Source organism: Anas platyrhynchos, chromosome 4, assembly GCF_047663525.1.
Source record: "Anas platyrhynchos isolate ZD024472 breed Pekin duck chromosome 4, IASCAAS_PekinDuck_T2T, whole genome shotgun sequence".
In the NCBI taxonomy this organism is placed as follows: domain Eukaryota; kingdom Metazoa; phylum Chordata; class Aves; order Anseriformes; family Anatidae; genus Anas; species Anas platyrhynchos.
In genome coordinates this window covers 47,909,757-47,932,878 of record NC_092590.1, presented here as the reverse complement: position 1 = coordinate 47,932,878, position 23,122 = coordinate 47,909,757, and the positions used below count along the sequence as shown (strand labels likewise).

Genomic DNA, 23,122 nt, shown 5'->3' with positions numbered 1-23,122 from the left:
AGATTGCTGCTATTGAAAAGTGTGTGTGAGCAAAAGCTGAAAAATTGAGAAGCGTTTAAGCACCTCAATTTTAATTGCACGTGGCTGGAAGTATCTCACGTTTCCCAAGTGAATAACTTAAAAATTGTGAATTGTAATCATCCAGGATTCATTCTGTATTTCCACTGCTTCCTCCTGCTCTTGCCTCTGTTCCATTAAGTGGATGTAGAAATAGATTAAGTTATTTCTTTTAACTCTTACTAGATCAGCATGCTAGGAATATACTGATTTTAATATTGCAACTTTATAAAAATATTGCGAGAGTTTGGAGTTGTAAAATCCTGAAATATGAGGTGCAGCCTGCAGACAGTTCCCCCATTGCACCTCTATTTGGCAGAGAAGCATTGGTGTTGCCTCATTCCCTTGCAGAGGCCAAGCACTCAAAACGTTACCCCTTTGGTATCAGCCAGCCCTCAATAGGAAGGTAACAATCCTTTGTGAACTTTGCAGACCTGTGGAAAAGCTGTGGCGGAGCCAAGGAGGTGCGGAGACACTTGTAACTCTGCCACTGCAAGGATTCAGAGCAGTTTGTTTTCTGGTTCAGGACCTTCTGCTCGTGGTGAGTGATGCACAAAGTAGTTTTCCAGCAGCCAGCTAGCTGTGTGGGTGGCACACATCCCCATGCCATTTGTCCCTCGGATGCTTGTACTGCTGGTCACCTCATCAGAGCAAGATCTCACTCAGGTGTTTCATCGTTTCTCCTCTTGTGGAAGGCTTTTGCAGTCCATAGCTCAAGAACCCAAAAGGTATTTGCCCTTGCTGGCTCCGAACAGCTCTGCTCCACCTTCAGGTGCCCCCTGTGCCTGGCAGGGCTGCTTGCTTGCCATTTGGTTCGCTTCGTGGGGCAGCAGGTCTGGAGACCCCAGAGTTGTCCCTGCCACCGGGGGCTGTGTCGGACGTGATGCCTTCATGAAGGTTTTGGGTTAGGGCTTCACTTTCCACTTCCAAGCGGCTGCTTGTGCTCAGGGCATTACTGCAGCTGCACCCCGGACACCCTGGTGTGTCAGCCTTCCTGTCAGAGCATGTATTTTTCCCCTGGACAGTCCTCCTCGCAGTGCAGAGGCCTTGCTGCTGGCTGTGCAGACTGGGAGCTCAGCTGTTCTTACCCAGCTGGTGCTACTGCCTTCGTGCTGACTGCTTTCCGCACCACTGTTTTACTCTGCCCGTTGTTTTGATATGTTTTTTTCCTGTTTAACATGATAGATCTGCACGTTTTACACAAAGGTGTAATAATAGCACTCAATGCTTAACACAGTTACTTTCCTGAAGATTGTGCATTGGCATAGTGGCAAAGAAAAGGAGAGAAGAGATCAAAGTTCACAGGTAGCTGTCAGAACCCTTATCTCCATTCTGCATTTTGCCGAGGTCATCACGTGTTGATCCTCCTACTTAGAAATCTCTTTTAACCTTCATGAAGCTATATTGATAGGAACGTGGTGATCTTTTTTTTAATAAGACTTTTTAGAAACAAATACAGCATTCAGGAGTATTGGAGCGTAAGGTCGGGCAACAGCAAGGTTCAAATTGTTCTCCGTTTTCTTTCTTGTGAACATCAGGTGTGACCTACTAACTGCTGTCTGCTCTCTCAGTAGAAGGTGACAGAAAGCAATTTGATGAAGTCATTGCTGCCAAACCTTGCTGATGTTGCACTTCAGTCCCTAATTTTTCTCTGTTTATTTACTGTACTATTTTTGGTGCATATTTAGCTAATTTTATGTCCTGAGCAGTGCTGGGGTAGAGTCTTCTATTAAAGCAATCTTTTTTCCATAACTTTCTAGGAGAGCTTTTAATTTGTTGCATGATCATTGTTCTGTGGCCTGGAATGATCTGTTTGTGAAACTGACCATACAGTCCTGGGGGAGTTCTTCAATCCCATGGTGTGCTTACCCACTTCTTTGGTGTAGGTTTTCTTTCGGTTGTCAGCTACAAACATCTAAAAGCTTACAGATGTGTCCTTCTTGGAGGTCTAGGTAAAGCTCTGGCAAGGCCAAGTGACTCCAGGTGTAGGTGGTGAAGCCAAAGAAAGTTCGAAATCTGGTTAAAATAGCAGTGTATTTTCTCTGTGCTCGCTCAAAGGTCTCAGATCCGTTAGAATGTTAAGAGTTTGGTGACCTTTTATTATTGGAAAACATTTTAGTAGAGGAGCTGAAAAAATGGAAACAGTATGTTTGCTATAAAAACATTTGCAAAAGTAAACAGCTGAGTGGTTGAGAAATCCTGGGTAAATACCTAAAAATATGATGTGCTTGGATGTTGAAGTGGCTTTTGATGACAGCAGCAGGTAGGACAAGATTTTCATCATTTCATTTTGTGCATCTAGTTCAGTTCTATCCAATAAACAAAGAAATCAAACAAGTGAGGTACGTTTGTGTTTTCTTTTTCTTGCTGTTTTTGATGACATGAGCCTAAATACAGTAATGAAAGCCATCTGTAAAGCGGTAAGACCTCATACCTCAAGAATCTTGCAGTGTTGATGGCTGTATACTGTTATTCCAACCACATGTAATGTTTCTTTTCTTTTAACTTCCAGGTTTTAAAGCCTGACTTGAAGCAATGTATGTCTTTTCCCTCTGCATTTTGGTATGCGGGAGGTTAGAACTCAGAGTTCTGTTTGAAATCCTGACTCTATTGCATTTTTCATTTCGTGTTTTTCAAAGAGAGAGAGGTATTTAGCAACCGTCTACTGGTTTGTAGCATAACCAAATGGTAAGAATAAAGAATATAAATAAGCTCCTTTTGAACCATATAACTGTTTAGATACATATAAGCAGTGTGTTCTGCTTATACTGCTAAAATATACTAAGAATGGCCTTTCTTCTAGGGAATAGCACTTAGAAATGCAACTTAAAGCAGTATTGTTTGAAATAATTTAAGGGTGTGTGGAGTACGTATATCCGTGCTGTGTACTCACCCATGCAGCGCCTGAGTGTGCTGAGGGGTCAGCAAATGGAGGAAAAGCTTCGAGGTGCTGCATGCAGCCTCTGGCAAGGATGCAGTTTGTGGCGATGGTGGGTGCAGCTGCTCCCAGCACCATCCTTAAGGTTTCTCAAGTGGGAACTGACTGGGGCTCCAAAACTAACTGTGGATTTGCTATCTGAGATGGTCCTTTCAGTAACCTATGCAAAAAAATCCTGTTAGCATTCGGACAGGGTGGTGATTGTTTGGCTTTTAGGAAGCATTTTGAGTTGGAGCTCTGTTATCTTGCAAGTAGAAAAAGAAAAATTGAGTTGCATTTCTCCGTGCCAGCAGAGAGGAATGGATGTTCACCATGGAAGGGCAGGGCTTTAGCTTGCTCCTGCTTCTGGGGTAAATACAGCCCCTTACCAGGCAGCTCTTTGTTTGCCTGACACTTCTGAAATGAGGATTTAGACAAGGATGAACCCCATTACTTGAGCTCTGAGAACTGAATCGCTGATACCTTGCTAGTAGATGTTGACGTGTGTGACAAAAGTCATCACTGTCTATTGGATTTGCAAAGCTTTTTACCTCCTGCTTTATATCTCAGTAAGCTTAAATCTCTGTGAACAACATACTGTATCTTGGGGGGAACGCTTTGTCTAGGCATACAAAATTGCCAAGAGTGGACTGGTAATCAACAGGAAGTCAACGCCTTTATTTGACTTTAATGGATCATGTTGAAGAGCTTTGGTGTAAATTCTTGTTGTAACTAAATCTAGCTAAATGGGTTAGTTATAAGAATTTCTGCTGCTACATTTTCTGTTTTTGGTGATGTCATTCATAAAGCTTTGCAAAATGTCTGTTTTCTGGAAAACACTCACTACTCTTTGTTTTTTTCTCCTATTATTGCAGTACCTGCCCTAGTCACCACTGCCAAAACTGCCACAATGGAGGTGGTTTCAGCAGAAGTGAACAGCTTGCTCCCTGAGGAAATAATGGACACCGGGATAACGCTGGTGGAAGATGACAGCATCGAGGCAGTTATTGTGTCATCACCCATGGGAGATTCTATTCCAATGGAAACAGAACTGGAAGAAATAGTGAACATAAGTTCCACCGGTGACTCTTCGACTACGACTACAGCCCCGGTCACTGCAGAAGCGGTTACTGCGCCCAGTAATCACTCAGGCGATGCAGCGGTGAACACCGCGACTGCCAAAACTGAGGGAAACTCGATAGTAAAGCCTGCCTTTCAAAGTGGCCTCCATAAACTCGGTGCTCAGACCCCGGTCACGATCTCAGCCAATCAGATATTTTTTAACAAGACTGCCGACCTCAAAGTAGGCAATCAGAGTATTAAACCAGACGGGCAAAAGCTCATCGTAACAACTTTGGGCAAGTCTGGCCAACCCATTGTTTTAGCGTTACCCCATAGCCAGCTCCCACAGGCGCAGAAGGCTGCGTCCCAAGGCCAAGCCGGAGACTCGAAGGTACAAGGCCAGCAGATCAAAGTTGTTATCGGAGGCCGGTCAGAAGTGAAACCTGTTGTTGGTGTCTCAGCTTTGACGCAAGGAAGTCAACTGATAAATACTGCCGCCCAGCCTTCTGTTTTGCAGACCCAGCAATTAAAAACAGTACAGGTAAAGTGAGTTACGCTGATGAAACCTCTGTAAAACAATTCTGTTGGTGCAACTGTTGTCTGCTTCCTTCGCTGACTGCCACGCAGTTGCTTTCAGCCTTCGCATTCATTCCTTGTATAAAAGTACAGTGCTGCTCTTAGCCTGCTTTTTCATCTGTGTAGGCATTTACAGTCTTAATGTCTTCTTCTACCTCTAGCTACTGTCTAGGAATTTAGGGTTTGCCTCAGAGAAAGTGAGCTATCAAAATTCACTGAAGAGAGTTTTCCCATTATTTTCATTTGATAAAAATAAATTCTACGTGCTTTCAGAAGACTGAATTGAACTCTTTATGCCTGGCATTTCTTTATTCAGAATGTGCACGGCTTTCCTCTTGTATGATCAAGTAGCTTCTGCCTCTTACATTGAGCTTGTTATAAATAAAGTCTCCAAAGAACCATGCAGTATTTGAGAAGTGACGGAAAGGTACATCTCATCTGCTTCAAATCTGCTTAAGCTTATCAATAGATACTGATCAACTAGGCAGAATTGTAAGCTGGATGTCTCTTAAGTGCTGTTTCTCAACTCAGGCATGGATCTGGAGGTAACTAAAAACAGAATCTGATGGGATCTGAAAAGGTGTTGTAAAACTCAAGTTATTAATGAAAGGGCCTGATTTTCATCTCATGTGTGGCAGGACTAAATGTGAACAACTTGCTAGATGACGGTGAAGAAAAACTAGAACTCAGTGCAGGTTATGGTGGAAAATGGTAATAGAAATTAGTGAAATGAGAAAGGAAACTGAAAGTACACGAATGAAAACAAATTTCCCGCACTTGAAGTTTTTCAAGTAACTTTTCGTGTTACTTTTAAGCATGCCATGAGCACTGCTAAGTTCCCCCACTAGCATTTCGTGGTAAGCACGCATAGGCAACTATCCAGGTAGTTTGGTTTAAATCAGCAGATGATCCCTGCACTGGTATCTGCTTTCCCCTCTTTTGTTGCTATGTCATATCTCCAGACAAAACTGTTTAATAGTTATGACCATTTTCAATATGTCTTTGCGCTCTGTGTGTGGCTCCTGTTTTTGTGCCTTCTGATGTTAATGATACAGTTGTCATTACAGTTTTCAAAAAAGCGATATCACCACAGGGATCGATCAGCAGTAGGATCGTTTCCTACTGGCTTCAGTTACTGCCGACTAGCACATAAATGAAAGAGTATGATATTAAGAAAATAGCTGCGATGAGCTTTTGCTTCTATGAGATTACCTGTGCCATCAGTGACCGAGAAACTGTCTCAGTGATTGATATCTGTTTGTTGGGAGGAATTCTACAGGCTCCTTAATATAACCCGTTGTAAATGGGCTTGCATCCCTTTGTTAATCCATTTAATTGCAGTTGGGTTGAATTTGTTTGTTATGGTCTTTCTATTAAATCTTTGCTTCCTTTTGCAAAATGGAATGAATTGTTAATGCCTGATATTCCTTTTTTTTTTTTTCCCCTGTAAGGAGATGAGGAAGTAGAAATGAAAAGCAAGAAGGCAGAGTTCAGTTTGTTAAAAGTGACCGATACTGCAGGAAAGACAACTACACGTGCAACTCCTAGACAGTACGTCTCCCTGCAGGAAATTACTTAATTATCAAAAGGATATAGGAGGCTAGGTGAGAGATTCACGGTCTTACTCTATCATAGATGACAAGGGAGGTAACCCACGCTTAGAAAATGATGTCATGCGTTAACTCCATGATCCTGACGAGCCTCTCAGCCTTTCAGTGCCTTCTTGGCACCTCCTGAGTGGAAAAGGAAGCAGTGAATGCTTCCCTGCTTCCCAAGGGTCTTGTGTAACTTAACTCATGTGAAGCGGTTTCAGATGCAAGGCAGTGCAGCAGCTTGACTTTGTGCTGAAAAAACGAATTGATAGAAGGCGATGCCTGGGTGGCTAATGAGCTCTGTACAGTTCTCCTTACATCATCAATGTTGTAGGGGCTTTGCAGGTCAAAAATAAAATCCTTTTGTCTTACTGGAATCTAATTGCGATGCTTGAGATCTCAGCACTTGAGAAAAGGCAGAATTGATAGAGTTCTACAAAACGTGCCTCGGAGTCCTGCTCCCTCGCTGACCACGATGTTAGAGGTATGAAGCTGGGGGGTGTAAAATAGCGGGACCTCAGGCTTCTTCTGGAGCAAGAGGTTTATTGCTCTCCCTTCTGTAGATCTTCTGTAGATCTGGACGGTTTGTCATGATATAGTAGGAACCACTGCCCTGCACGTGTGGACGAAACCATTTGGCCAGCACATAATTCCAGCCTGGGACTCTGCTTGTGTGCAGGCTGAAAAAGCATGATGTGCTTGCATGCTACCTGGCGCTTGTGTGAGAAGCAGAGGCCCAGACCCATCGCCACTGCTGCGGCTGAGCTGCTCCAACCTGAATTTGTCTGGATGTGGTAGCCAGCTCCTCATTTCGGTGGTTACATCTGCGTGTCTGTAGCTACTGTGACAAGACAACTGCCACACCGTCAGCGTGGCTTTGTCTCACTGTGGGAAAATAACCTCGCACACTCCCTAAGCCCACAGCAAATCTCTGCGCCTGACTCAGGGCCCTTATTATCTTCTCTCAAGTAGGCTGTTGTCTCCTATTTCCAGACTCTGTGAGGTTTTTTTCCTATTATGCCAAGTAAAAATTAGATAGGGTGTGGCTGCATGGAGGAGCTCCCATGAGGTCATCTAGGGAGTGGGTTTATGCTATGTTAGCTCCTTTGTGCTAAGTGGCTGTGGCTGTTCGTAGCCCGCAGTAAATTCAAGGTATGCGAGTGCCTTTTTCTGTCATAATACGACGTTGCTTGACAGTTGAAGGCAGGCTGGTCATGGAAGCACACTTGTTCATCTTGTTTAGTGGGAAGAGCTTAGGGAGACACCCTTGAAATAAAAATGCTTGCACGTTAAGCTTTTCCTTTCTGCAGGGGAAAGAAGGCTGCTGTGTGCTTCTTAAACTAATAATTTTCTTAGGGAAGAGCTCTTTGCCCTATGAAGTACTTCTGCACTCTAATTCAAAGTAACTTTCCGAGAGCGTGCTTAGCTTACATAGGCAAAAAGGAATAATGGTGACCTCCTTGTGATCAGCACAGGCAGTGACAGAGGGCTCTGTAAAAGTTGCTCTTGCTGAAGCGTCGGGAGGACGTTCTGTCACCTTCATTATTTCCTCTGGTGTCTCCAGTCTCTACTGAAACGGGTAATGAGCTTCCCACCTTAGCCTGGGAGGCTCTGGCAGACACTGGGGCTATCGATGCTTCAGAAGGGCTCACTGCCAAGAGACAGCCAGTGGGGCATGCGGGTTTTTCGCCACATTTCTGAAAGCCTGAGGGAGTTCAGTCATTTCTTAGAAAACGTAGAGCTTCTGCTTCCCAGTCCATTGGTTTCCCCCCCCCCAAAAAAAAAATCTGAGGAGGGTGTCGCAAGTTGAGCCCCCTTGAAGCAGGGCTGGTCGTGTTAACCAGCTCTTGTTCAGGGATTTTTACTTTTCCCTGAGATACTCGCTGGTAACAGTTGGCTGGTGTTTTATGTGAGTAATTTAAGCATGGATAATGACTGTTCGTGGGAAACAACTGCTGCTGTTTGCGTGCTCACTGTTCCTGCTAGGTGTTGGCCATGTTCTGAGCCAGACTTTGCCCTTGGTTCGGAGACTAGAAGCAACAGCAGGTAAATCACGGTGATAACTTACAGCAGGGTTAGGATGAATTTCAACAGCATGGCAATCTCCAATATGGCGCTGCCCAGGGTCGGAGCTGCCTGGGGGCCCTTGGTCTCAGCCAGGCACAACTCGGGCATGCGGCGCAGGGTTTGCTGGCGGTGCGAGGCCAGGAGCTGTGGTGCCACCCTGGGGCTTCTCAGCTGTGCTGCCAGCACACTGCGGGCAGCCCAAGCGGCCTCACGCGCCCTCTCCGCGGGCAGCCCGCTGGATTTGTTGCACGCTGCCGACCACTTGCAATGCTTCGGCGCCGCGCTCCTGTAAAGGAGGTGTTTGCAGACAGCAAACGCTATAAATAGGGGTTTTGTGTAGGAAACCACAACATCCAGCCTACTTGATTGCTTCATTTAAGCAATTGCATCTTTCTCAGGCTGTTGAAAGTAGCTGTCAACTCTGTATTTGTCTCCATGTGTAAGGTTTCTCTGCTTGTTTGAGTAAAAGCAACAGATGTGCAATCTCGATGTAGCTCCCTACATTGGTGCCATCTCATGCCTCTGATCTTGCTGCAGGTGGTGGCCGGTGCCTGTGGGATGCACACAGGCAGATGGAGCAGAGGAGAGGCAGGATGGGGCTCATCTGCGGGCCTGAGTACAGTATTGCTTATGGGAGAAGATCCTAATGCTTGCCCTCATCTGCTGGCAGCCTCGGGAGTTGGTGGTTTAAAGCAGTCTTTGAAAGAAGTCACCTCTAGGCTGAATTTTCCACACCTGCATGCCAGCGTATAGAAACGGTTGGGAGAAACGCATCTGGTAGCTGCCCCTTCAGCGTGGAGAAGGGAGGAAGAAGTTCTGATTGTCCTCGTTACCAAACCCTGCTGAAAAAGCCTTTAAATTGATGCAGTCTGTCTCATTGAACTGCACGTACCTGTCCCTGGTCCAGCTGCACTGCAGAGGGGAGATGTCACAGAAGGGACACGGGCCTGGATGTACTGATTTGCTTTTGGCTAGCCCATCTCCCCAAATTTGAGGGGCTGATGATCCACGTTCCCTTTTCCCATTTGCAGGGTGGGAGTGTGCTGCTGTGTCAGAACAGGTGAGGAAATGTTTCAGAGCAGTGAAGAAACATTTCAGAGCTGTAGTGGTCTCATTTAAGTGACTCAAGGAGCAAGTTATGTCCTGGGTGGCTGAAAAAGTAACTTTTTTTTAAGCTTGACATTTTGAGACTTGGCTTCTAACTTGGATATTTTTTTACATAGGCAGGCCACATGTGAAAAATATTTTCAGGACAATAATAAGGCGCCTTGAAAATGAGGTATGTTTGTTCAGGGATACCTTATGAGATAGCTGTGAGGGATTTGGCTGTCCTGCTTTGGAGGCTGGCTCTCTCAAGAGGCATAGATGATAACCCAGTTCTCTCCAACATGAGAAATGGAGGTAAAGTGTGAGATGGTGAATTATTCTGTCTGTGAATATTGCACTCTATCTTGTATGATGTCATTAACATGATGATTTAGATCCAAAACACTCAAGTTATTTGAGAATTTTTTTATCCGTCTTTCAGATTGCGAAGAAGACCCGAACCCCAACTTCTGGCCCAGTGATCACCAAGCTGATCTTTGCAAAACCAATCAATAGCAAAGCCGTTACAGGGCAGACCACTCAAGTGTCACCAGTCATTGCAGGTTGTACTTACTTGACTTGTTTTGCTTTATGATTTTTTAAGGTTATTCGAAGAGATGGCAATTTTAGTTTTTTTTTCCTGTGTTGATTTTTATTATAGTTTCTGTTCTAACACCTCAAGCAATTGGGGGAAAAATCAGCAAAGATTTTGATGTAGGTAGAAGCAGATAAATGTATCACAAAATCATCTAGGTTGGAAGAGACCTCCAAGATCACAGAGTCCAACCTCTGACCTAACAAGTCCTCCAATAATCTGTATCACTAAGCTCTACATCTAAACGTCTTTTAAAGACCTCCAGGGATGGTGACTCAACCACTTCCCTGGGCAGCCAATGCCTCACAACCCTTTCAGTAAAGAAGCTCTTCCGAACATCCAACCTAAAACTCCCCTGGCACAACTTTAGCCCATTCCCCCTCGTCCTGTCGCCAGGCACGTGGGAGAACAGGCCAACCCCCACCTCACTACAGCCGCCTTTGAGGTACCTGTAGAGAGTGATAAGGTCGCCCCTGAGCCCCCTTTTCTCTAGGCTGAACAAGCCCAGCTCCCTCAGCCGCTCCTCGTAGGACTTGTTCTCCAGGCCCCTCACGAGCTTCGTCGCCCTTCTCTGGACTTGCTCGAGCACCTCGATGTCCTTCTTGTGGTGAGGGGCCCAGTAGTGGTCAGTAACCTTACACTTTGCTCGTTTAGGTGACTTAGACTTGAATCATTTGATTTTTGGTGGGGTTGTATGCAGGTAACATTTAAGGCACGCAAATTATTTCCAAAGGACACACAAAGGAAGCCAGCCACCTTCAGAGCTGTTTCTAGACTGCCCCCCCTCCAAGCAGACCTAAAATATTTTCCACATATGAATGTGTTAAGTCCTTACGGAACCAGGACTTGTGCTAGTTGTAAAAAGTCATGCATAAGCATCTGAACTAAGGTTTTTGTGTGTTTCAAAAACCCAACAAGCCACTTCAACCTTTTCATTTGGCAGTACGTGAAAACTGACAAACAGTTAAAGAACCAGAACAGAAATAGTTTTTGCAAGATTTTATTGTTCCATTAGATTTCTAAAGCTTGCTGTCTCCAGAGGGAAAAGAAGCATGCAGGTCACAACAGATCTGCATCATATTGACTAGCAAATGTGTTATTAAAGAAATAAGCTTCCAGCTTTTCAATCAATAAGCTGGAGGACAGCAAGTACTTTTCCCTGAGCTGGCGAGGTGAAGATGCTTCTCTAAGTGAAACCTTCCTAAACATCTTCCCTTCCCCTCACAACCCCAAACAGCCAGTACAGCTTACCAGCTGAGAGGTTGGTATCGCTTTAGGGAAGGTGTAGCACACGTATGTTCTGTTTAGATTTTGTGTGTGTGTTTTTCTCAATCCTATAGACACGTTTAATTGCCTGGGCATTTCTGAAAACCGAGGTGCAAGTTGTAATTTCGCAAGGATTGTCAATACAAGCAGCCAGATTCTGTTTAGGAAGCTGATGCCAAGGAGCACAGAGGGGATGCAGTGAGAAAGGGAAAGCTATCACCAGGAAAAAACAAAACTAGAAGCACTAAATAGTGAAGATGGTAAAATTCCCACACACAGTGACATTTTCAGGTTGCATGTGGCTTTAGCAACCAAGCGTGCTGTTATTTAGTCTGCACACAAGTGAGGGTTATCTCGGAGCACTTAGATCTCAGAGGAGGGCAGCTTTCTACGCGGATGATGCTTGATCATGTTAGTTGCAGCTGACCCAATTTTCACGTCACCAGTTGGTTTTGGATGGCAAAGTGACACTGCTTTTTCTTATATTTTGATATATATAATATGAGAGAATTGCTGAGAGAGGCTGTGACAGAAACACACATCTGAGCCAAAGTGCAGCAGAGGAAGGCTCAGTGGTCAAACACTCTTTGGAAAGCAGCTTAAAAGTATGAAAAAAAATCTATTTTCTGCTCTTGCAGTGTTTGCAATATTCATGAGGCTGATTTTGTGATTCAGAGCTGCTGTTTTTGATGTTTAAGCTTCTTTGCTATTGCAAAAGCAGATGGTATAGGGAGTTGCACCTCCATGCGTATTTTCACAAGAGTATCATATATGGTGTTAGGCAGTGAAAAAGCCAACCACCAGCACAAATGGAATGAAAAAAAGTCACAGTTGAATGTAGAGAGACACCAAGCGCCTTTTTGGTGGTCGCTGTCATAGAGCTAGTTTCTGCTGGCAGAGTGTTAAAGGGAAGTGCCCCTCCACCCCTTCCCAATTCACAGTTTTTCTGTACACTGGCAGTAGCCCAGGGACTTGGTAGCACTCTGCCAGCTGGCTGAGTGCTTGCGTGCAGCGCAGGTGTACTGGAGGGATGCGTGCCTGGGGACGCTGTGCTGGCTTTCGAGAATTACCAGCTGGATGCCTCAGAAAACCCAAAGTAAACGTCAGTTTTGTTAAGCCTGAGAAAACTGTTCCTTCATTTGTAGTAATGCGGATTGTTTCTGCTTTCTTTCTGAATTAAGTTAAAGAATTCCACTGTCCTTCCTGGTAGGTAAGGTACCCTCAGAAGCAAGGATCAACAGCATGCTAACCAGGGAAAACTTGAGCTTTACAAGTTCTAAAAGGGGATGCTGAAGCTGACCGTGTCTTTGTTGATTATAGGCAGGGTTCTTTCGCAATCTGCTCCAGGAACACCACCAAAGACAATAACGATCTCTGAGACTGGAGTTATTGGATCCTCTTTGAGTACAACAACACAACAGACACCGAATAAAATAGCTATCTCACCACTCAAATCCCCCAATAAGGTAAGGACCCCACTCTGGCTGCAGCCCTCCCATCCCTGCTGCAAAGTGATCTGAATGGAGCTCTGTGTTTGAGTCTTGGCTACGAGCTGTCTGTGATCCTGCCACTCCAGAGCCTCCGTTGCGTGGCACTATGCTCTGCGTTAATGGCCCACGCTGGGTTTTTCAACCGCCTCCTTTAATGTGGTTTTAAGTAAATAGGCAGTACTGCGTTAATTTCCCATTCCTGTCACTTCTCACCATTCCCTCAGCATCCGTTCCCAGAGCAGCTGTTCTCCCCTAGCCAAGCGCTCAAATAATCCCTTTTTTTGTCTTTAAATGCATTCATAAAAATTCAACAGGCTGTTTAAGAGGAGACCTTGGTTATGTTAATAGGTTAACATTTACTAACTGTCGCCTGGTGCTGCATAGATAATTTAGTCTTCTCTAATCTTGTCTGACAGAAATGAGATTGGCAATGATCCTTGATGGAACTGGAGATTGGCACAGGCAGGCAATTGATAGGAAGATAACTCATGCGATGCAGACAAGCATCACAGCGAAGCTGGGATTTTAGACCTGATTAAAATTGCCTTGAGAATAGGAATATTACTGGAGAAAGGGTGATTGTCAGGGGGGAACCAAGATGTATAATGCATGCAAACTAAGTAGCAGGTATAAAAACTAGCACAAGAATTAAGATTTTCTTATTTGGGGTGTGCTTTTAGCTACGGAGAGTTAGACGAACAGATTTGTGTTTCAGAAATATTGCTGGGAAAAGCATTGCAGGGAAGCTGTTAAGTCAATCTCATAATAAAAATTAACAGATGAGTGGGAGTGAGAAGACTTCGTGCTACCTCTTGAGTTTACTGTAGATAAATAATTCTAAGTATCTTTAAAAAAAAAAAATGGTTTCAAAAGCTGAGTTTCTTTTTGTTAAAACTTGAAGTAGGAATTTTAAAAATGAGTTGAAAACTGACCTTGGAAGGGTTGTGGGTGTTTAGAACAGAGTATTGAAATGATGCGCTCTGCAGAAATTTCTGGTCAGAAAACTGGATTGTTACAGGAGCCAGAAAGGAAAAAGTATCGGAAAGAAAAAAAATGAAATAAAAAAGTTGAAAAATACATATGAAGCTCTTATGTTTTGGCTGAATTAATAGTATAAAGTGAGATTGTTTTTCCTTTCCACTACCCTCCTCTAAAGCTTCCATTTGTCATGAAACAGTCACGGTGCTGATTAGAAAGGTGTTACTCAGAAATCTATCCTGACAGTGCTCAGGCTGAGTGTGCAGAGTTTGGGGAGGGGGGTGAAAGGAAAAGAGAAGCAGTGCTAGCTTTTTGCATGGGACTTTCAGTGCTGGAAACCAGCAATGCCTTGAAGTTTCTAACATATCTCCGTGCTGTGCTTGCACAGTCAGGCCATGTGAGCTGTGACTGAATACAGCGCCCTTGTTCGCAGGAAGAACTTGAGCTACTGTGGGAGAACTGTACCTCTCTCACAAGGAGGGGGACGTGTATGTACAGGGTCTTGCATGCTGCTCAGAGATTTAAACTGCTTCTTTGTTTTGCCAAGCAGCTAACAGTGGTGTCAGTGGCCTCCCAGCCTCCCAACTCCCCCCAGAAGACGGTGGGCGTCCCACTGAATGTAGCGTTAGGACAGCAGATCCTCACAGTGCAGCAGTCAGCACCCTCCTCCCCTGGGAAGGCCATAGTCAACCACACAACAGCGCAGGTACAGACTGACTTTCGTTTAATTTCTAGCGTGTCTGCGTCTCATCGCATGCTCATGAGAATCTAGGGTGCTAAGCTGCAAACTGGCAGTCCCAAGGTGTTCTTGTAGCACCATTTGCTTAAGAGTTGGCAGAAGCATTGCTCGGAGGAGCAGGTGCTCCTCCCATCGAGGGGTGCCAACTATTGGCAGCACTCTCAAGGGCACGCGCGCTTAGAAAGCAGGTGCCCATGCTGGAGAAGCCCCACTTGGGGCATGTTCTTGTCTCTGCACATTAAATCTCCCCAGTCATCTGAGAGGCACCCCGTGCCGGTAGGAAGAATTCCTGAAGTGGCTGGTTCTTTTCCACCAATGAACACTGTATTCCACTGACTAGGGCTGCTTCCTGGGTGTTTCTGAGGCTTGCGACAATGGAGTTCATATTCTTGTGGTAAACGTCTGCATAACCAAGACGCTGTGGTCTGAGACCTACAGAATTTAAGTCAGTAGTTCCATCTGTCTCGTTTCTAGAAAAAAATTAAGGTTCTCCCTATGAGGTTGGATAAGTTGCCTTGCATTAATGGAAGATGAGACAGAATTGAGCAGTCTATGAAACTACAGTTCTTATTTTATCCCTCCTTTTTTGTCTTAGGGGAATCTTTCTCTATCTGAATCTCTGTATTCCTGTTATGGTAAATACACAGGAACGTGTATGAGTGTAAATGAGCAAAGTGGACGTAGCTCAGGTAGTGGACACAGTAGCATGCACTGCAAAAGACCAGAGGCTCAGAGATTTTACTAGTCTTGTCTTAGCATGGCATGTGATAATGGGAATGGTGATAAGGAGACATAGGCACCAGCATGATTTGATATTTCGGAGTACAGCTGGCAAGATTGTTTAAAATGTATTTTAAAATATGAAATCATTCTAATGCAAGCACTCAAAGTGACAGAACTGAGATTCCTGGGTGGTAGACATCTTGAGATCTGATCGAAAGCTATCTGAAACAACACAAGGGTTTCCCTTGTCATCACAGGGCTCAAGAAGATACCCTTTGAAGAGCTGTCACTTAAATTTTACAATTTTCCCGGTTGTCTTTGGACAGCAGTCAGAAATTTATGTGCTAGAGAGAGCTTTGCCCAAGCTGCTTTCCCTGTGAGTGTGGCTGTGAGTGTGCTTGCAAACAGCACTTGTTTCCAATGGGTCTGAGTTCCTGAGGTTTCAATATATTTATTTAGGGAAAAAAAAAGGTTATCCCAGGGAAAAACTTACATAAGAGTGAGCTTATATTTCCAGTCAAGTTATGTGTGAAATGAGATATCAGTCTTGTAGGTGCTCGAAGCTAGGAAGCCAGGAAAATGTTATATTAAGTCATATCGTTGTATCAATTAAATTTAACGTTAGATCTTAGTTCAAATGTGCATGATAGATTTAATATCAGTTTTAAGAGATTCTGAGAATAAGAAGCTGAACTCCAAAAGAAGTCGGATAAAAAGAGAAAGAAGAGGAATGAACTCACATTTGAGGTCATCAGAAAGAATGGTAAAAGGGCTGCTATCAAGCTCACACAGTTATGAATGTTTATAAAAATAATAGACATAGACTTGTTATCAGTGTGTTGTTTGAGAGGAATTGCAAAGCTGAAGTACTGTGAATGTGAGATGTACTGCTACCCTGGCTGTGCAGCAGCACAGATCTGCCAAAATCCACTTCTTTCTCCTTTTGGCATTTATTATTTAGTAAATCTGTTTTGCTGCCTTTCATTGTTCTTGCTTCTCTCATTTCACAGCCTGCCCGCTTTGTCATCTCTTCAGCAATCAGTTTGTGGATTCTGTTCCGTTTGCACCTGGAGGGCTGCACAGTGACTTGTGTGTGTTCATCATAAGCTGTGTCCAACAGGACCTATCTGTACACACAGATTAATCGTGCTGCAGTCCAGCACAAACAGTTCTGCAAGGAGTTCTTACTGCGTGTTTTTATTAATAGGAATATTTTTAGTTTTGTCCTCTGCTTGAGTTAGAATATGAAGTGAGCACTGTTCTCCTTAGTCAGCTGAAGTCTAATTTGGCGTATACTGTATCTTGGGAAGCAGACTGAGTCATCCTACTCTTTCAAATATTAGTTTACTCGGGAGTTTGCTGTAAAGAATTGAAAGCAGAACAGAGTTTGCTTTGCACCAAGCTTTGGCTGGCATTGTATCTGTTTGCATCTCTTTTTTTTTTTTTTTTTTTTACTCTGGAAAGCAAAAAATGGGGATAACTGACTGACTTCTCATGGATGCTAATGGATCAAAGAGTTCCTCACTAACGCATGGAGGAGTAGACGTGCTGCTGTTCTTTCTGCCTTTGTAAAAGTAACTTTATGCTCTCTGTATTGGCTTAATAGGCTGTGAAATCAGCAGTGCAGACCATTACTGTAGGAGGAGTGGGTACATCTCAATTTAAGACAATTATTCCCTTGGCAACTGCACCCAATGTTCAGCAGATTCAGGTACCTGGAAGCAAGTTCCATTACGTCAGACTCGTTACTGCCACGACAGCCAATAGCTCAACCCAGTCGGCCAGTCAAAATCCCAGTACAAATACACAGCCTCTCCAACAGGGTAAGTGCTGGTGCTGATGTGGTGTCTGAACTAAGTTTTTAATCCTTTGTTTGGTTTTTGAGGATTTAAGTAGTTACGTAATAGAAATTTTCAAGACTGCCAGATGTATCCGAGTTTGTGGTAGGTTTTGAAAGGTTTTGAGTTCTCCTGCTACCTCAGGTTTGTATGTGGAAATGCTCCCCTGTGTCAAATGGTTTCATCGTTGGGCCTGAATCCCTGCAGCATTTTCTGTTGCTTTCACCTAGCTTACCAGCATGGGGGTGACTTGTGGCAAGTGCCAGTTTCTCGGTGTGAGAAATAGGAAGCCATGAGAGCCCACGTACATCTTGGCAAAACTACTGCAATGTTAAGATCCTTCAACATAAAATGCATTAAAAGTGCCAAATGTTTCTGATGGTTCCTGTCCGTGCTTTCTGGAGCTGTGATGGAATCAACAATCTGAAACCAAGCTGTAGTATTTTAGTGTCCTCTTGGCAAAAGGAAATTGAGTGTCCAGAGGGGCTGTGCACCCAAACTGATTTTTAAACCATAGTTGCTAAACATACGCCCGCACTCTTGTGCGCATAACTGTTCATGTAGGTGGTATTTTGGCATAAGTGTTGCCTGCTATGAGTTTGGTCAGTTATTCTCAGCGTAGTTACAGTATTCAGTGTCCTTGGATTCTCTGCATATGGAAGTCTTGACTCAGCTCTGCTGAGTGAATAACGTGTGTTAATGTAATGTTATGTCTTGATTGCAGCAAAGCCAGTGGTGGTGAATGCCACCCCAGTGCGGATGTCTGTTCCCATAGTGCCGGCCCAGACTGTGAAACAGGTAAGCTGAATGTAAAAGGCATATTACTGGCTTGTCAGCTGCATGAAAAAGTCCAATTTCAGCACCATTGCGAAATGTTCTATTAATATAAGTGCATTCTGAACAAAAAAAAAAAAAAAAAAAAAAGAAGGGGCAAGATTTCATCAAGACTTTCTTTCTAGGTGGTGCCCAAACCAATCAACCCAACTTCCCAGATCGTCACTACCAGTCAGCCCCAACAAAGACTTATTATGCCAGCCACTCCACTGCCACAGATACAGCCCAACCTCACCAACCTTCCCCCAGGCACTGTCCTGGCACCAGCACCTGGCACAGGAAACGTCGGCTATGCAGTCCTTCCAGCTCAGTATGTCACACAGGTACAGTCTTAACCCAGAGATAAGAAAGTAGTGCTGTTATGGAACATCTTACCTTCCAGTTAGAAGTCCTTGCTCCCCAGCCAAGGGGTTAGGGGTTAGTTGTATGCTTTGTCAAAATCTGACCAATGCTGAGAATGAAAAGGAGAATAACTGAAACCCCCTGCTGAAAGCTGACTAGCCAGTCTGTTCAGACAAGAATTCAGTCAGCCTGTGGCATCACCAGTACCAACCTTATTTTTTGGATCCCTTTTGGGTTTGTTAAAGCTGCTATTTGTCCCTAAAAACAGTTGTATTGCACTTCCTGTGCACTTGCCCAAATGTTCTCTTAAAGTGAAGAATACAGTTTTTTGGAAAACTACTCAGACATTTGGTGTTCTAGACACAACCTGTCTCCTTCAGGCTGTGCACCGTAGATCCACATCTTAAGTGCCAGTCTGTCTTCAAAACCTATCATAGCAGGAGAAAAGAGCTGTGTGTAGGTAGAAAAAAAAAGGTAGCCCAAAACAGTGTCACCTAGCAGGTTCTTAGGGGTGATTCCTTAATATGATAAACAATGTGTGGGTCCAGAAACAAAGAGAAGTCGGGATGTAAATAATTTTGTTTTAGTTAAGTAATAAGGGGCTTGTAGGTGAAAGGAGCTACTCAAGTCATTTGTGCAGAAAGTGATCCTGATCTGTTGGGGGTCAGGGATGCTTAAGAAAACAAGAGTGAGATTCCTATTTTCAGGAGCTGGAACTGTTTGTGGTCTGAACATTTGTTTGTAGTCTGTGTTATCCATATGTCTGCAGACACTGTGTTAAAGAACAAAAATATCATCTGAAATACTGGGGTTTTGCTAAATATGAAGACTTGAGCTTGTTGCCTGGTCCAAGTTCTGCAAATTTCTAAATCTGTGCTTTCAAGCATATTATTTTTTATAACAGTAGCTGGAAAGCTAATTAAAATACGTAGTACATGTCCTCTTGAGCATGTTTTAATTTATTTCATGTTACACATTACCTTTTTGTTTTGTTAGTTACAGCAGTCATCATATGTATCTATAGCAAGCAACACTGGCTTCACAGGGACATCTAGTATTCAGTCCCAAGCACGGCTACCGTTTAATGGGTGAGTATTTTGCAAAGGGTGTTAGAGAAAGAAATAAAATAAAAGACAGCAAACCTGCATTATAGGCTGATGAATTTACAAACTTTTTTTCGGTACTATTATAAATAAAGGCGGGGACTTAAATGTTGGATTTTGTGGGATTTCTAAGGACATGAAGTTTACTGTGTTGAGGGTAATAATTCTGACTAAAGGACATGCATCTAACTAGTAATGGAACTACCCTCCTGATCAAAGCTATTGCAGCCCCCTCCACCATCTTTGGTTTTGTTTTCTGTTCCTATGGCAGAAAGTTGACCTGAAAATTTGTTGATGTTTGTGCTTAATTTTGCATCAGAGCCTGGGAGCTACAGGCTTGAGCTATTTTTCCACGTTGCTGGAAAGAGGTACTGGTCAATAAAGGAGCAAGATGCTTAGCACAAACAAATCCAACCAAGCCTCAAAATGCATCTGAAGCCCAAAATGGTTCATAATAGGAGGCTTTGGTTTTGTTTGTTTGTTTGTTTTCAATATTGCATTTTTACTTGAAAGATGAAAATAACAGCTAATGTGGGATATTTTCCCTGCGTTGACCCAGCCAGCTTTCAGCTGTTCTGCACTGTCCTTTTGCATTATTATTTGTTGGAAATTGTGTATGCCAAGGTGCTTTTTGTTGCTGCAACCTAAACTGTGATGCAAACTAATCCTTAATCCAGATGCAGCTATCCAAATGAATGGTTTTGATTTAATCTCCCTGGTATTAAGTGCAGAAATTGCTGGATAGGGATGGAATGAATCTCATCAAAAGCGATTAGTGACACAAAATCCTAGTTTTTAAGAGCAGTTAAAGCCTGTGTTTGATATAAAACTCATCTTTGAGCTGAATGCCGTGTTTTGGCTTGCTTGCCCATTGTTCTAGGTGTAGTCAATTTTGTTGTTGTTTTTCAAAGGTAAAGGCACAATCTTAATCTATGAACCTTTTTTGGACTTAGTCCCCTTGTGTGACGACAGGTTCTGGGGAAGTTTTCTCTGACTGCCATTTGCAGTTGTAGTGCATCCTCTAGCTTTAAGCTTCATTTCTACTTAAGACATGCAGACAGATTTGCAACAAATAACCCAGCTTTTTCTGGGTTGGAAATGCACTATATATAATAGTTACTTACATCAGCCAAGAACCTAATGGCAAGGGAACATAAAGACTTCTCAGAATTTTCATCATCAACCGTTTACTTGAATTTAAAATAGGAAGAAACTGAAACTAATAGAACTGTGTGTATAAATAGATGTGTTTTGTGTGTAAATAGATGCAATAGATGTTTAAATAGTGTATAAATAGATACATTTTTCCCCCCTCTACAGAATTATTCCTTCTGAATCTGCAAATCGCCCCCGGAAGCCTTGCAATTGTACAAAGTCTCTATGTTTGAAATTGTAAGTACATCTTGTTTGTTGCTAAGCCTTATCTTTTGACACCATATTTATGCCAAGAATCAAAAGGTGGTGTTTTTAGGAACGTCAGAAATGTTATTTCTAGATTGTCAAAGCTGCTGGTGACACTGGTGGGAGATGTCCCAGTGCATGTGCCTTCATGTAACTCATGAGCTGTATGGACCCTACCCTTTCATAATGTTGGGGTTCATAATGTGCCCTTGTGTGTGGTAGAACCAATTCCACTCAGCAGCTGGAGTTGCAGTATTGCTGGGAGTGACATGACATCCCACAGTATCATCAGTGGGCATCTACTATGCTTTTGCAAATCCCTTGAGTAATGCCATGCTATATGAAGTACTTCAGCAAAATTGAGCTGTTATATGTGTGTGTTTTTTTTTTATGGTTGGTTGGGTTGCAGGGATAGTTGATTTGTTTGTTCTAAACTTTTGAATGGGCAAGTGATTTTTAACTGCTAGGTCTAAGGCTCGATCATCTTCATGAAATCTTTTGCTGTTTTATTGAGTGCATTTGTAACAATTTGATGTAAAAGCATTTTAAGTTGAGGATTTTTGACTGTATGAGAGCTCCTGAAGGCTAACTTGAACCAACAGGGTCAGGAACTGCCTATGAGGATAACCACCCAAGGACTGTCATGGAGCCAAGCCCTATTAGCTTCTTGTGCTGCTTTGAGGACCTGAGCTGTCTGAACATCAGCTCAGACAGACACCTTGTCCATGTAGAGCTCAGCGTAGGGTGACATATGCACGGGCACCAGACCAGAAATGTCTGGTGCTGCCAACAACAGTAACACCAAGGTAACGGTCATGTTTATAAATGCCTTGTCTGTCTTCCGTTTCAGGTACTGCGATTGTTTTGCAAATGGTGAATTCTGCAATAACTGCAACTGTACAAACTGTTATAACAACCTGGACCATGAAAATGATAGGCAAAAAGCAATAAAGGTGAGGGGTCTTTTTTTTTTTCTCTTTCTGATGTCATGGAAGGAAAGAGCCTGTTCCTGTTCGTATAGATTTTGGTGTGTTGCTGAGTAGCGGCGTGATGGGACAGCAGGCATTTTAGTTTGCTTCAAAGATAGCTGGAGTGAAAGAAATAGCTGGTGTCTTCCGAAGCCACCACATGGGGCCAGGTGGGTGTGTAACACCCTGATCTCCCACCTCTGCAAGATGTAAGCTGCTGTGTTGCATCTGTAACGTCTACTCCCTACATGTGTTGTCTGACCCTTTGGGTCTGCCTTGACAGGCCTGCCTTGACAGAAACCCTGAAGCCTTCAAGCCCAAAATAGGTAAAGGAAAGGAAGGAGAATCAGATCGGCGACACAGCAAAGGGTGTAACTGTAAACGCTCGGGATGTCTCAAAAACTACTGTGAATGTTATGAGGTAAGAAGTATTATCTTGTCTTAAAGATGCTGGTTTTTCCTCTCAGTGCTGCAATTTTGCTGCTGTGCTTTGTCTTTTGCTCTTTGTCATGTTGCAGTAATAGTTTTAGGTCTATCTTTTCTTCCAACAGTTTACACGTAGAAAGCCATGTGCTTTGCAAGACTGATCACTTCTGCCATCAGAGTTTAATTTTAAACCATGTAATAACTCTGAACATAGGCTTGGAGCTCTCCTTTACTGAAGAGCAATATTTTTAAAAGAAACCTCCTGCACCACATCCCTAGGAGCTCAAGTAGTTATTGCAGCATTGCAGAGACACTCTGGGATGGAACATGTATGTGGAAGCCAAAGGCAAAAGTTGGTGTTGCATCAGATAACTGATCACTCTACGGATGCAGATATGGTGGCAGACTGACCTGTCTCATAGTTTATCTACTTAAATTCTGCTGAAAACAGCAGATTGGGAAAGAAAGGCATGGGTGGGATACTGTTTGCACTGGATTCAAGCATAAATTCTGGGAAGGCATCTCACCTTGAATTTAAAGAGAGGACTACCTGAGGATTTCTGCTGGTGGCTAATTGCAAACAGGCTAAAACAGGATTACCTTTCCCCTGTGGGTGGTCAGTAAGGGTGTCAAAGCTGCGACAGGCTTCTCACATTCTGTTTGTTTCTTTCAGGCAAAAATCATGTGTTCTTCCATATGCAAATGCATTGGCTGCAAAAATTTTGAAGAAAGCCCAGAGCGCAAGACATTGATGCATTTAGCAGATGCTGCCGAAGTTCGGGTCCAGCAGCAGACGGCTGCAAAGACCAAGTTATCTTCCCAGATCTCAGATCTCCTAACAAGGCCAACACCAGCACTCAGCAGTGGTGGGGGGAAGTAAGTTAATGCAGATTGCAGTTTTGCCTGGTTCTAATGTGCTTTTTTGGATACGCAGCAGGTACATCCCTGTCATCTTCAAATGTCACCTAAGCTGTAGGACCAGGAGCATTTTGTTCACACAGCTTTGTTTCCTGTAAACCTAGTGTGTGCCATGTTTGGTTATGTTCAAGCGTGTAACTAAGC

At 43.4% G+C, this 23,122-nt stretch overlaps 1 protein-coding gene across 8 annotated transcripts in view; it reads left to right on the top strand.

The window, feature by feature from the left end:
* LIN54 (lin-54 DREAM MuvB core complex component) overlaps positions 1 to 23,122 on the top strand; it is a 34,623-nt gene that overhangs the window by 8,450 nt on the left and 3,051 nt on the right. For 2 of the 8 annotated variants that reach the window (XM_038178257.2, XM_038178258.2), the window contains exons 2-13: positions 3,850 to 4,577; positions 9,800 to 9,920; positions 12,539 to 12,684; positions 14,234 to 14,392; positions 16,755 to 16,971; positions 17,711 to 17,784; positions 17,946 to 18,143; positions 19,159 to 19,250; positions 20,586 to 20,657; positions 21,517 to 21,619; positions 21,918 to 22,055; positions 22,734 to 22,936. In XM_038178257.2, the coding sequence (XP_038034185.1) occupies positions 3,885 to 4,577; positions 9,800 to 9,920; positions 12,539 to 12,684; positions 14,234 to 14,392; positions 16,755 to 16,971; positions 17,711 to 17,784; positions 17,946 to 18,143; positions 19,159 to 19,250; positions 20,586 to 20,657; positions 21,517 to 21,619; positions 21,918 to 22,055; positions 22,734 to 22,936 (2,216 nt within the window). In that variant the 5' untranslated portion in view covers positions 3,850 to 3,884. Of the gene's footprint in view, positions 1 to 2,556; positions 2,746 to 3,849; positions 4,578 to 9,650; positions 9,673 to 9,799; positions 9,921 to 12,538; positions 12,685 to 14,233; positions 14,393 to 16,754; positions 16,972 to 17,710; positions 17,785 to 17,945; positions 18,144 to 19,158; positions 19,251 to 20,585; positions 20,658 to 21,516; positions 21,620 to 21,917; positions 22,056 to 22,733; positions 22,937 to 23,122 lie in introns of those variants that run through there. The other 6 variants (XM_038178259.2, XM_038178260.2, XM_038178262.2 and 3 more) reach the window with 6 other exon arrangements.